The following is a 13,163-nucleotide window of genomic DNA, read 5'->3' on the forward strand; positions in this document are numbered from 1 at the left end:
CAAACGTCTCTCCCTTTTATCATGTTCTTCTTCCCTCTTGGCTTTGCCCCCACCCTCTACTTGAGGGTCAGGTGAGCATTACCTCATCGTAGTCCCTGACTGACCAAGGGAAGAGGGGTGACTCACTCGAGAGTCCAACAGATCTTTTGTTGCTGCCTAGGCCAGTGTTCTTTGTTCCTGTGAAGCTGGGCTGGGTATGTCCCATACATGCCCTGATGAGGTGTGACCTGCCCCTCTGTTTCTGAAGAGTTTTGCCTGGGCTTGTTTTAAGCCATGAGGACACATTTTCAACCTCATAACTATATACGTGAAATTATAACGTATAATAATATTATAACAATAATGCTCAGTGCATCATGAGCCTTCTGAAGACACCCGACATGGTAAATTTTGCATTGGATACCATACAATCATATTATAAGGATGAACATGGGGGTGCTGGATGTTCCCCCGAGAAAGTGTCACAACCACATGTTGTGATACGCATGTGTAGGACCCATGGATCTTGAAAGGTTGTTGTGGGGCTTGTGGTGGGGTATTGATCATTGTAGCAGTGGAGATATGTCTACAGGTTTTGTATCTGTTGTTCTGGTAGGGTCTGGTGTTACTTTGAGTTGGTGTGTCCTGGTCTCTGGGGAGCTTTCTTCTGGCTTGGAGAGTTGGTGCCAGAAGAGATGGTTCAGGAAAGATGTCTTTCAGCATGTGGTCCCCATCAAGTATTGGTTGTAATTTTTTGATGATACCTCATGTGGGTTCGTTCTCCCAGGCTGGCTTTGTGAGGGTTATGGAATTGTAGTTGGTTCTGCTTTTTTTTGTGGTTTGTTTTTGTTGGATGGCTGTCCTGGTGGCTGAACCCATGGTTCATCACACCTATTTTCACAGATCCAGTAATCACCCCAAACACACAAAGAAATCTGTTATCTATAGCCAGGCACTCTACCACAGAATATATGCCGAGGAGAAAGTCCAGGATATACACCTTAAAACACTTAAAATAGCCTTCACCAAACAGTGACACTCTACCAGTGAAGTAGGTCACATCATGTAACAGGCCACCTAAATATTCTGAGAGAACCTGCTTCAGTACAGAAATAAAACACTTTAATAAACACACTGCTAGTGGTCACCTACAACTCCATACTGGAATCCATATGGATCTGACCTCTCAGTCCTCATCCTCAAAGAAAACCTGCACAGCACCTTCAAAAAACAAGCCTGAGAGCTTAATTTAATAACTTTTCTAAATACTAATACACATGAACTGAATAGAGATACTGGATTTATGGGTTATTACAAAAATCTATAACCCGCTTAACACCCTCACCCCATCTCCGCCCCCCCCCCCCCCCGCCCCTTTCCCCCATGACTGGCAAGGTGTTAACAGGCCACTTCATCTTGAATAGTCCCTAGACATATGTGTTAACTACAGATGCTTAACAATCTGTTCCACCTTGTATTTAGCTGCTTGAGTACATTTCCCAGATCTGAAGAAGAGCTCTGTGTAAGCTTGAAAGCTTGTCTCTCTTGCCAACAGAAGTTGGTCCAATATTACCTCATCCACCTTGCTCGTCTAATATGAAAAGCAGTCCTATGCTGTAGCCATTATCAAGCAAAACACATTTAGGTGTGAAAAATTAAAACAGTCATTCTTATTATATTCTCATCCCTAGATGTAATACATTTCACATTGGAATTAGATTTCTTCAAACAAACCATCTGCTTCTAAAACACACACACAATAATTCCTGTCAATTATATTCTACAGTAGCTATTAGATGTCAGCATTAATAAATTGACAGTGAAATACAAGAAGATGTAAATTAATTTTTGAAGAACAAGTATTAAACAGAATATTGTCAGTGTAGCTGTTCCACTCTTTCAGAACAGAGATTGGAACCCTCTGGCTGTTGTAACTGCACATTTGTTTCCTCAGGTTCATGAGGAGCCAATGCCTTAACCCCACTTCTGTTTCTTGTGACTACTGTGGAAAGAGAACTTGGAACCCTCTATCTTTTTCTTTTTGGTCAATTTTTTTCTTGGTAGATGAGTGCTTAATATTAGTGGTGGTTTCATTTTACTGTTGTTGAAGTTTAATGGTAATGTTAGGCCTGTCCCACTATGTGGTCTAGCCACACACACAAACAAAATCTGAGATAAGACTGAATAAATGAGTAAGGACAGGAGTGTGGATTTGTACTGACAGTCTACTCAGAGCTAGAATTGCTAGGTAAGTAGCCTTTCTTCTTCTAGTGGTGGTCCCTTTATGTATTGCAAACTCTGGTGCACCTGCATGCAATTTGCCGGAGCTGGAAGATTTTTTTGTAGCAGTCTGTTGACCCCGCGTGTGTTGCGTGTTTTGCCTTGTGTCTCAGGCGAGGTTATATTAGGTTGTGTGGATCAATGCCTCTTCAGTTCCCTCCTACCGCCTCATGGCCAGAGTCTGAATCCCTGTTCCTTCATGATCATAGCTTGACTGCAAGACCATTTTCATCCATTTGTATATAGTTCTTCTTTGCTTTTTTTCTTCTTCAGTTAGCTGTAAATAGTTGTTAGTATAGTGTACTTAGTTAATCTTCGTTGGACAAGAGACGGTGCTTCTGCAACCTCCTGGAGGAGGGTTGCCTGGTGGCCAGGATGGGGTCCATGCAGCCATGGAAGCTGCGGATACATACTCCCATTGCCTCACCCCATGTGTGGTCAAGCGCAGCAACTTTGGCTACAATCCAGCAGCTTCCCACAGGAGGTCAAAACCACAAAACAGGACCTCCCCTTTGACAAGGAGAAGCGCATCTACACCAAGGCAGATGAGTCCATTCACTCCCTGAACGACTCGAGGGAGAAACTCTGGTCCCTTGGGATCCACACCCCGTCACAAACAGCAGTGACATCCCTTCTATCCCTGGCAGTATGCATACTATCTACCCTACTATCACTGGCAACAAGAATTCCTGCGAAAGTAGCACTGCCCACAGTGCCCCCAGGCTGCGTCCCCTGCCATGACCATCTCCTGCATCTTGATCCACCAGCAGCCCAAGGCTCACTTTTGACTCACAAAGTCGAGTGCTCTGAACCCTCCCTGTCACCGCTCTGGTTCCCCCAGTCGTCTTTGGGGGCTGTCCTGCCCTCTTCGCCCACAATTGTGGCAATATCGCCATGGATGGTTGGGTGCACCACAGATACGCTATTGAATTCCTTGTTTTCTTCCCCACATGGGGCACCCCTCAGACGCTTACCGGGGATCCTTCCTATCACTGCCTCCTACAAGAAGTGGCCGTCCTTGTAGGAATGGGCATCATGGAGCATCCAGATATCTTCAAGTCCTGCGGGAGCTCATTTTGTCCATTTGCAGATAATAAGAAGCTATCTTAGAAGCAATTTCTTGTTAAACCAGCTCAGTGTTTAGAGATCATATTTGTCACATGTTATTCCTCTTCACTCATTTTTACAGAAAAAATCCTTTTATCTTGCTGTTGTCTCCACTTACTGGAAAGAGGAGGCAGAAACTGTCCGTCACCCTTGTTAGACCTCCTTCATGTGAGTCTAAAACTTTGGCTGTTGTCCCTAAAGAACAATAGAAAACCGGGATTGTGATATCGTCAAAAATGAATTCATAAGAGGAGTAGGAGATAACTTTTGATCAAACAAAATTACTAGGAGGGAATTTTCCCTTGTAATACTTTCCTCCTTGCAATCCATGGCACTGTGCTGATGTGGGAAGTGGTAAGACAGGAGGGTGGACATATCTGCTATCCAACCATTTTACTTATCTACAAAAGAGAGGAGCCCAAGAGGAATGAGTTGTAGCTTATCAGGCAGAAATGAATTGGGGAGGAATTATTTTATTTTTCAGTTTATTGATCACAGTTGTATTTGGGTGAATGTCCAAATTTTTAACAACAATGCAAAATCAATTACTTTGAAAGGGAGATCCTTAAATCTAGAATTTATCTATTAAAGCTCCTTCCCTCATCCTCATACAAAAACTTGAGAGAAGCTGGGCTTTACCCAGTACTCTGAAGGTCACCAGACTGTCCTTTTCCGTTAAATATAGTAGGCTTGTGTGCTGTAAAGCAAAGATCCATTATTTTCTCTGGTCCCTATACTGTGCAAAGCAGTGTTAAATGTATGATGAAATGACCCCTTGTGAGGAATCATTTACAACAGTGATCTCCAACTTTTTTTATGCCCAAGATCACTTTTTGAATCTAAGGGCAACCCAGGATCTACCCTGCCCCTTCCCTGAGGCCCCACCTGCTCACTCGGTTGCTCGCTCTCCCCCACCCTTACTTACTTTCTCTGGGTAGAGGGTTGGGGTTCAGGCTCTGGGCTGGGGCCGAGGGGTTTGCAGTGTGGGAGGAGGCTCTGGGCTGAGTATGGGGCAGGGGGTTGGGGTGCATGAGGGGTGCAAGCTCAAGGCGGGAGTTTGGGTGCAGGAGGGGGCTCTGGGCTAGGGTAAAGTATTGAGGTGCAGGAGGGGGTACAGGGTGCTGGCTCTGGGAAGGGGGGTCAGGGCTGAGGCAGGCTTTGGGAAGCAGGAGGGGGTATGGGGTGCTAGTTCTGGGAGGGGTCTGGGGGTTGGGGTGCAGGAGGGGGTTTGAGGTATTGGCTCTGGGAGGGAGCTCAGGGTTGGGTTTCAGGTTCAAGAAGATGTTTGGGGTGCAGAAGGGGGTATGGGGTGCTGGTTCCAGGAGGGGGCTCAGGGCTGAGGGTTGGGGTGTGGCCTCCCGCCGGGCAGCACTTACCTCTGGCGGCTCCCAGTTGGAGGTAGGTGTAGTGAGGCGAAGACATGCTTCCTGCCTACCCTGGCCCCACACTGCTCCTGGAAGGGGCCAACGTGCACCTGCAGCCTGAGCGCTGCCCCTCTCTGTAAACATCACCCCCACAGCTCTCCCGGCCAATGGGAGCTGTGGGGCTTGCAGGTCAGGAACAGCATATGGAGGGAGACCCCTGCCCAGCTGCGGGGCCTCGCTGGCTGCTTCCGGGAGCGGCGTGGGGCGAGAGTAGGCGGGGAGCGTGCCTTAGCGGCAGCCATGCTATACTTCCGGAGATCGCAATCAACTGGGATATCCTCTAGGATTGACCAGTCAATTGCGATCAACTGGTTGGTGACCACTGATTTACAGTGTACAGTAGCTACAGTATGTGCTATTATGAATAAGTAACCTTTTCCTTATGAAGATGCTCCCAGTCAAACTATCACTATTTGTTTTATGTAGTTGTATGCTATTTTTGTGGTGCTCATCACTGTAGTTTCTGAGCATCTTGTAAACATGAATGAATATATGGATGGGGAACTGAGGCATTGAAAGATTAACGGTATGTCTACATTAGTGCATGAGAAGCCAGGGTGTGATGTATAGTGCACTAAGTTGCCATGTGGACCCTGCTACCAAACAATAGTGCAGTTTAACGTACTGCTTGTTGTTTGAAATGGCAGTGTCAAAAATGCAGCATAAACTTTTAGTGCATGGTAGCTAGGTCCACATGAAGGTTTATTGCATGGCAGGCTGTTGTCTACTGCTATCACACCCTGGGTTGCTGCATGCAATTTCAGTATAGATAAGCCCTAAATAGTTTGTCCAAGGTCACACGAGGAGTCAGTGGCAGAATTAGGAGTTGAGCTGAGATCTGCACCACAGTTCAGTTTCTGAATAGTACATCAGAAGACAGAAAGTTGTTCTCTAGACGTCACCGTCTGCATATTACTGTAGCATTTTTAATACTTAATGTTTTCTTCCAGCAATTATTAATGTATAAATTTTTTTTATTATATTTAGCTAGTTGTATAAAGTCAGGAATTGTTTTTATAATGGGTATTTAATGTCCTTTGGTATATTATTGAAACTTTTTATTAACGCAAAGTTCCAGTAAAAAGTTAACATATTATATCATACATTACTTACTATTTATGCAGGATCAGGTTAATATTAAAAGAACCTGTCTTGCTGGGTAAGAAGCTCTCCTCCTTATAGTACACTAAAAAGGGTGGCCAAATTTCTAAATACTTATCCTCTTTTTGGTGCTTCTGTTGTGTATGTACTTGGTATGACATCTTTTCCATTACAAAGACAGTCCATATTTTACTAGCCCACAGTTTCATAAGAGAAGTCACTTTTTTCCACTATAAAGTAAATAAATTGTCTTTCTGTTTAAAATGTACATCCTTTACTGGAGCATTAAGTAAATGGGTCGGGGGATCTCTGGGAAGCTGGTATTTTTTTATAAGATGAATCTGTTTAATTATCTCCTCCCTAAACTGTCTAATTCCTGGACACAATCACCGTATGTCTGAGTATATTCTTCTTTCCCCACAACTCCTCAAACAAGGTGCCTCCCCAGGAGCAAAACTGTGGGGGATCTTAACTGGAGTCAAATGCCATTTATACAGTAATATATACAATTTTTCTTTGAGTTACATAAATTGAAGATGTATATTGTCTTTCCCATATGGAGACCCATTCATCCAGATCAGTTTCTTTCTCTCAGGACTTATACACACTAGTGCTTACTTCGGTATAACTTAAGTCGCTCAAGGATGTGAAAAAGCCACCCCCCTGAGTGATGTAAGTTACACCAACCTAAGCGCTGGTATGGAAGAAGCTCTCCTGCTGACTTCGGGAGATGGAGTAATTATGCCAGTTGGAGAGCTCTCCAGTATGTATAGCTCTCTAGAATGTATAGCATAGAGCATCTGCACTACAGCTGTTGAGCTACATCGGTACCCTTTGTTTTTGGTGTTTCCATATGAATTTTAATAGCACATCCTGTCATGTCAAGGATACCAATAGGGATGAACTGAAATAAAAATCATCACTGTGGTATTTTGGCGAACTTCAGAGCTCTCTTGGCTTGGCACATAATTGGCATAATATGTCATATTTAGTTCCTCTGTTGTGTAGTTGGCCAACTGAATTATAGTTTGTTTATTTTAGAAATCCATTTATTTGGTATTGTTTATTGCTAATTATCCAAACTTGAACGTAATTAATTGCTAGTGAGATGGTAAAATAAATTCATACAAATTATCTCAATGCCACATTTATAGTAAACATAATGAAATATATTCATTTTTTTCCTATCATTTTCTATGGCAGTTTAATGCTTATGAAAGAGAAGAACTAATAGTGCTCAGAGCTGTGCATGGTGTTTGCCAGTGCTATGCACAACCTCCCACAAATATCTTCCAGTGTAAATTAATCCTGACTTGTGTCCCTAATATTCTAGTCCTGAAGTACTCTAAATTGGTGATTCTTAACCAGGGCTCTGGGACCCCCTGGGGGAGGGGGGGAAGGGAAGCTGTGAGCAGGTTTCAAGGGTCTACCAAAATAAGCCAGAGAGCAGGGCCAGCATTAGACTCACTGCGGCCTAGGGCAGAAACCTGAATTCTGAGCCCTGGTACGCATGGCTGAAGCCAGCCCTGAGCACTTTAGCTTCGCGTAGCCCCCAGCGGTGTGGGGCCCTGGGGAATTACTCTGCTTACTACTCACTAGCCCTGTCTTTTAATCTGAAAAACAGTTGTTGTGGCATGGGTGAGCTGTGGAATTTTTATAATATGTTGTGCGAGGGAGGGAACACACAGAACCCCTGCTCTAAATATTTGTCAGCTACAGCAAGTGGCATGAACATCTTTCTCTGTATTTTGATTTCTAATTATGAAGCAGAACCTCTAGGTAAAACAAATAACCCAACCAAAACCCAAATAAAAAGCTCCCTCCCCCCACCCTCAAACTGCAGACACTTTGAAATAGTGACTAAGGGTATGTCTACACTATGAAATTAGGTCGAATTTATAGAAGTCTGTTTTGTAGCAAGCGTTTTTATACAGTTGTGTGTGTCCCCCCACACACATGCTCTAAGTGCATGTAGTCGGCAGACTGTGTCCACAGTACTGAGGCAACCATCGACTTCCGGAGCTTTGCACTGTGGGTAGCTAACCCACATTTCCCGCAGTCTCCACCTCCCATTTGAATTCTGGGTAGAAATCACAGTGCCTGATGGGGCTAAAACATTGTCGCGGGTGGTTCTGGGTACATATCGTCAGGCCCCCGTTCCCTCCCTCCCTCTGTAAAAGCAAGGGCAGATAATCGTTTTGCACTTTTTTTACTTGAGTTAACTGTGCAGACGCCATACCGCTGCAAGCATGGAGGCCGCTCGGCTAACCGTCACCATATGTCTCCTGGGTGCTGGCGGACGTGGTACTGTATTGCTACACAGCAGCATTTTATTGCCTCTTGGCAGCAGACAGTGCAGTATGACTGGTAGCCGTCGTCGACGTAGTCCTGGGTGCTCTTTTAACTGGGCGCCTGGGCAAACATGGGAGTGACTCAGCCAGGTCATTTCCCTTGTTTTGTCGCATGGCGATTGAGTCCTACCGGCAGTGCACTGTCTTTTAATCTGCAGCTAGCAGAAGACGATGGCCAGTATTCATACTGAACCGTCTTCTGCTGAGCACCCAGTAGGCGACGATGGCTAGCGGTCGTACTGCACAGTCTGCTGCCAGCATGATGTATAAAGATAGATGAAGTGGCTCAAAACAAGAAATAGACCAGATTTGTTTTGTATTCATTTTCTCCTCCCTCGCTCCCTCCCTCTGTGAAATCAACGGCCTGCTAAACCCAGTTTTGAGTTCTGTCCTTGAAGCGGCCATTCAGTTTCTCGCAAAGCCACCCCCTTTGTTGATTTTTAATTCCCTGTAAGCCAACCCTGTAAGCCATGTTGTCAGTTGCCCCTCCCTCCATCAGGGCAACAGCAGACAATCGTTCCGCGCCTTTTTTTCTGTGCAGACGCCATACCATGGCAAGCATGGAGCCCGTTCAGATCACTTTGACAATTAGGAGCACATTAAACACCACACGCGTTATCCAGCAGTATATGCAGCACCAGAACCTGGCAAAGTGAAACTGGGCGAGTAGGCGACATCAGCGCAGTGACGAGAGTGATGAGGACATGGACACAGACTTCTCTCAAAGCACGGGCCCTGCCAATGTGGGCATCATGGTGCTAATGGGGCAGGTTCATGCGGTGGAACGCCGATTCTGGGCTCGGGAAACAAGCACAGACTGGTGGGACCGCATAGTGTTGCAGGTCTGGGACGATTCCCAGTGGCTGCGAAACTTTTGCATGTGTAAGGGCACTTTCATGGAACTTTGTGACTTGCTTTCCCCTGCCCTGAGGCGCAAGTATACCAAGATGAGAGCAGCCCTCACAGTTGAGAAGTGAGTGGCAATAGCCCTATGGAAGCTTGCAACGCCAGACAGCTACCGGTCAGTCGGGAATCAATTTGGAGTGGGCAAATCTACTGTGGGGGCTGCTGTGATGCAAGTAGCCAGCGCAATCAAAGTTCTGCTGATTATCAAGGGTAGTGACCCTGGGAAATGTGCAGGTCCTAGTGGATGGCTTTGCTGCAATGGGATTCCCTAACTGTGGTGGGGCCATAGACGGAACCCATGTCCCTATCTTGGCACCGGAGCACCAGGCCAGCGAGTACATAAACCGCAAGGGGTACTTTTCAATAGTGCTGCAAGCACTGGTGGATCACAAGGAACGTTTCACCAACATCAACGTGGGATGGCCGGGAAAGGTACATGATGCTCGCATCTTCAGGAATTCTGGTCTGTTTCAAAAGCTGTAGGAAGGGACTTTCTTCCCAGACCAGAAAATAACCGTTGGGGATGTTGAAATGCTTATAGTTATCCTTGGGGACCCAGCCTACCCCTAAATGCCATGGCTCATGAAGTCATACGTAGGCAGCCTGGAGAGTAGTCAGGAGCTGTTCAACTACAGGCTGAGCAAGTGCAGAATAGTGGTAGAATGTGCATATGGATGTTTAAAAGCGCGCTGGCGCAGTTTACTGACTTGGTTAGACCTCAGCGAAACCAACATTCCCACTGTTATTACTGCTTGCTGTGCGCTCCACAATACTTGTGAGAGTAAGGGGGAGACGTTTACGGCAGGGTGGGAGGTTGAGGCAAATCGCCTGGCTGCTTGTTACGCACAGCCAGACACCTGGGCAGTTAGAAGAGCACAGGAGGGTGCGGTGCGCATCAGAGAAGCTTTGAAAACCAGTTTCATGACTGGCCAGGCTACGGTGTGAAAGTTCTGTTTGTTCCTCCTTGATGAAACCCCCCGACCCTTGGTTCACTCTACTTCCCTGTAAGCTAACCACCCTTCTCACCTCCCTTCGATCACCGCTTGCAGAGGCAATAAAGTCATTGTTGCTTCACATTCATGCATTCTTTATTAAGTCATCACACAAATAGGGGGATAATTACCAACATAGCCCAGGAGGGGTGGTGGATGAGGGAAGGACAAGGCGACACAGCACTTTAAAAGTTTAAAACTTACAGAATGCCAGCCTTCTGTTACTTGGGCAATCCTCTGGGGTGGAGTGGCTGGGTGCCTGGAGGCCCCCCCCACCGCGTTCTTGGGTGTCTGGGTGAGGAGGCTGTGGAACTTGGGGAAGAGGGTGGTTGGTTACGCAAGGGCTGTATCGGCAGTCTGTGCTCCTGCTGCCTTTCCTGCAGCTCAACCATATGCTGGAGCATATTAGTATGATCCTCCAACAGCCTCAGCATTGAATCCTTCCTCCTCTTATCACGCTGCCGCCATCTTTCAGCTTCAGCCCTCTTCAGCCGGCCACCTCTCCTCCCGGTCATTTTGTGCTTTCCTGCGCTCTAACATTGTCTGCCTCCATGCATTCGTCTGTGCTCTGTCAGTGTGGGAGGACAGCATGAGCTCAGAGAACATTTCATCGCGAGTGCTTTTTTTTTCGCCTTCTTTGCTAGCCTCTGGGAAGGAGAAGATCCTGTGATCCTTGAAACACATGCAGCTGGTGGAGGAAAATAAAGGGACAGTAGTATTTGAAAAGACTCAGTTTATAGAACAATGGGTACACTCTTTCACAGTAAACTTTGTTGTTAACATTACATACATAGCACATGTGCTTTCGTTCCAAGGTCGCATTTTGCCTCCCTCCACCGCATGGCTAACAGCGGGGAACATTTCTGTTCAGCCATAGGCAAAGAGCCCAGCAGGAACGGGCACCTCTGAATGTCCCCTTAAGAAAAGCGCCCTATTTCAACCAGGTGATCATGAATGATATCACTCTCCTGAGGATAATGCAGAGAGATAAAGAACGGATGTTGTTTGAACGCCAGCAAACATACACTGCAATGCTTTGTTCTACAGTGATTCCCGAGTACGTGCTACTGGCCTGGAGTGGTAGTGTCCTACCATGGTGGATGGAATAAGGCTGGCCTCCCCAGAAACCTTTTGCAAAGGCTTTGGGAGTATATCCAGGAGAACACGAATGCCAGGGCAAATTAATCATTAAACATGCTGGCTTTTAAACCTTGTATAGTATTTTAAAAGGTACACTCACCAGAGGTCCCTTCTCCGCCTGGTGGGTCCGGGAGGCATCCTTGGGTAGGTTCGGGTGGTACTGGCTCCAGGTCCAGAGTGAGAAACAGTTCCCTGCTGTCGGGAAAACTGGTTTCTCCACTTGTTTGCTGTGAGGTATCTACAACCTCCTCATCATCGTCTTCCTTGTCTCCAAAACCTGCTTCCGTGTTGTCTCCATCTCCACTGAAGGAGTCAAACAGCACGGCTGGGGTATTGGTGGCTGAAGCCTGTAAAATGGCATACAGCTCATCGTAGAAGCGGCATGTTTGGGGCTCTGACCCGGAGCAGCCGTTCGCCTCTCTGATTTTCTGGTAGGCTTGCATCAGCTCCTTAAGTTTCACACGGCACTGCTTCGGGTCCCTGTTATGGCCTCTGTCCTTCATGCCCTGGGAGATTTTGACAAATGTTTTGGCATTTCGAAAACTGGAACGTAGTTCTGATAGCATGGATTCCTCTCCCCATACAGCGATCAGATCCCGTACCTCGCGTTCGGTCCATGCTGGAGCTCTTTTGCGATTCTGGGACTCCATCATGGTCACCTCTGCTGATGAGGTCTGCATGGTCACCTGCAGCTTGCCACACTGGCCAAAAAGGAAATTGAAATTCAAAAGTTCGCAGGTCTTTTCCTGTCTACCTGTCCAGTGCATCTGAGTTGAGAGTGCTGTCCAGAGCGGTCACAATAGAGCACTCTGGGATAGCTCTCGGAGGCCAATACCATCTAATTACATCCACAGTACCCCAAATTCGACCCAGCAAAACCGATTTCAGCGCTAATCCCCTTGTCGGGGGTGGAGTAAGGAAATGGATTTTAAGAGCCCTTTAAGTCGGGGAAAAAAAGGGCTTCGTCATGTGGACAGGTGCAAGTTTACATCAATTTAACGCTGCTAAATTTGATCTCAACGCCTAATGTAGACCAGGGCTGATTTAGCTTTGGGATTGGTTTTGTCATATTTTCGTGATAAGATGAGGTGCTGAGTGTGTCCTATTTCCTTGTTGGGCGACTATCCGATTCAGTACTGTATGAAGATTACTTTAGTTCACTTTTAGGCTGCAATTCAGAGAGGGAAAAACACATTTTATGCTGCTTGTAATTTGATGTCAATCATCCAATTATTTTTATTGCTGTTCTTTTCAATAAAGCTTATATTTTGGTTTCATGAGTAAACATGTTTTTCTTTCACAGGATGTCATCAGCCCTGCTCAGTCCTGTCAGCATTAATTTATTTTTTTATTTGTTCATGTTTTAATACCAAATATTTTCACACATTTAAACAGCAAATGAAAAGAAATAAACTATAAATGGTATATAGCATATATGGTACTAGTTTGTTTTAAATTTAAAACTTACTGCTTATTGTGCATATGCTTATATACAATATATACATTTTTAATATAGAAAAGCTGTATGGTGAGTTCCTGAGTTGGAAACTAGAAGACATTCTCTCCCAGTTTCCCCTAAAACCTGGGAAGATTGCAACCTTTAATGTAAACATTAAAGTGAAGCTAGACTTCTCCTGTCAAGAAAACCTTCTGCAAGACCTCAGTGATGGTATGTTACAAATAGGCTTGGCATAATGTGATTTATATTTTGTCTTCCATTTGATGGCTAAAATCAGTTTATTTTTAAGCATTATTTTAAATTTTTATCTATTTTAAATTCTCATAGTTGTGGAAAATTATAGGAGGGATCAGACGCTATGTGGGTCAGACAATATTTATTTAATGATAGCAGACCTTGAGATTCAAGAAGTTACAACTTTATA

General features: G+C 45.4%; 1 protein-coding gene across 5 annotated transcripts in view; it reads left to right on the top strand.

The window, feature by feature from the left end:
• TRAPPC9 (trafficking protein particle complex subunit 9) overlaps positions 1-13,163 on the top strand; it is an 874,505-nt gene that overhangs the window by 177,315 nt on the left and 684,027 nt on the right. For all 5 annotated transcript variants that reach the window (XM_043507302.1, XM_043507301.1, XM_038389963.2 and 2 more), the window contains exon 16: positions 12,797-12,949. In XM_043507302.1, the coding sequence (XP_043363237.1) occupies positions 12,797-12,949 (153 nt within the window). The remainder of the gene's footprint in view (positions 1-12,796; positions 12,950-13,163) is intronic.

The sequence above is a fragment of the Dermochelys coriacea genome, chromosome 2 (assembly GCF_009764565.3).
Source record: "Dermochelys coriacea isolate rDerCor1 chromosome 2, rDerCor1.pri.v4, whole genome shotgun sequence".
In the NCBI taxonomy this organism is placed as follows: domain Eukaryota; kingdom Metazoa; phylum Chordata; order Testudines; family Dermochelyidae; genus Dermochelys; species Dermochelys coriacea.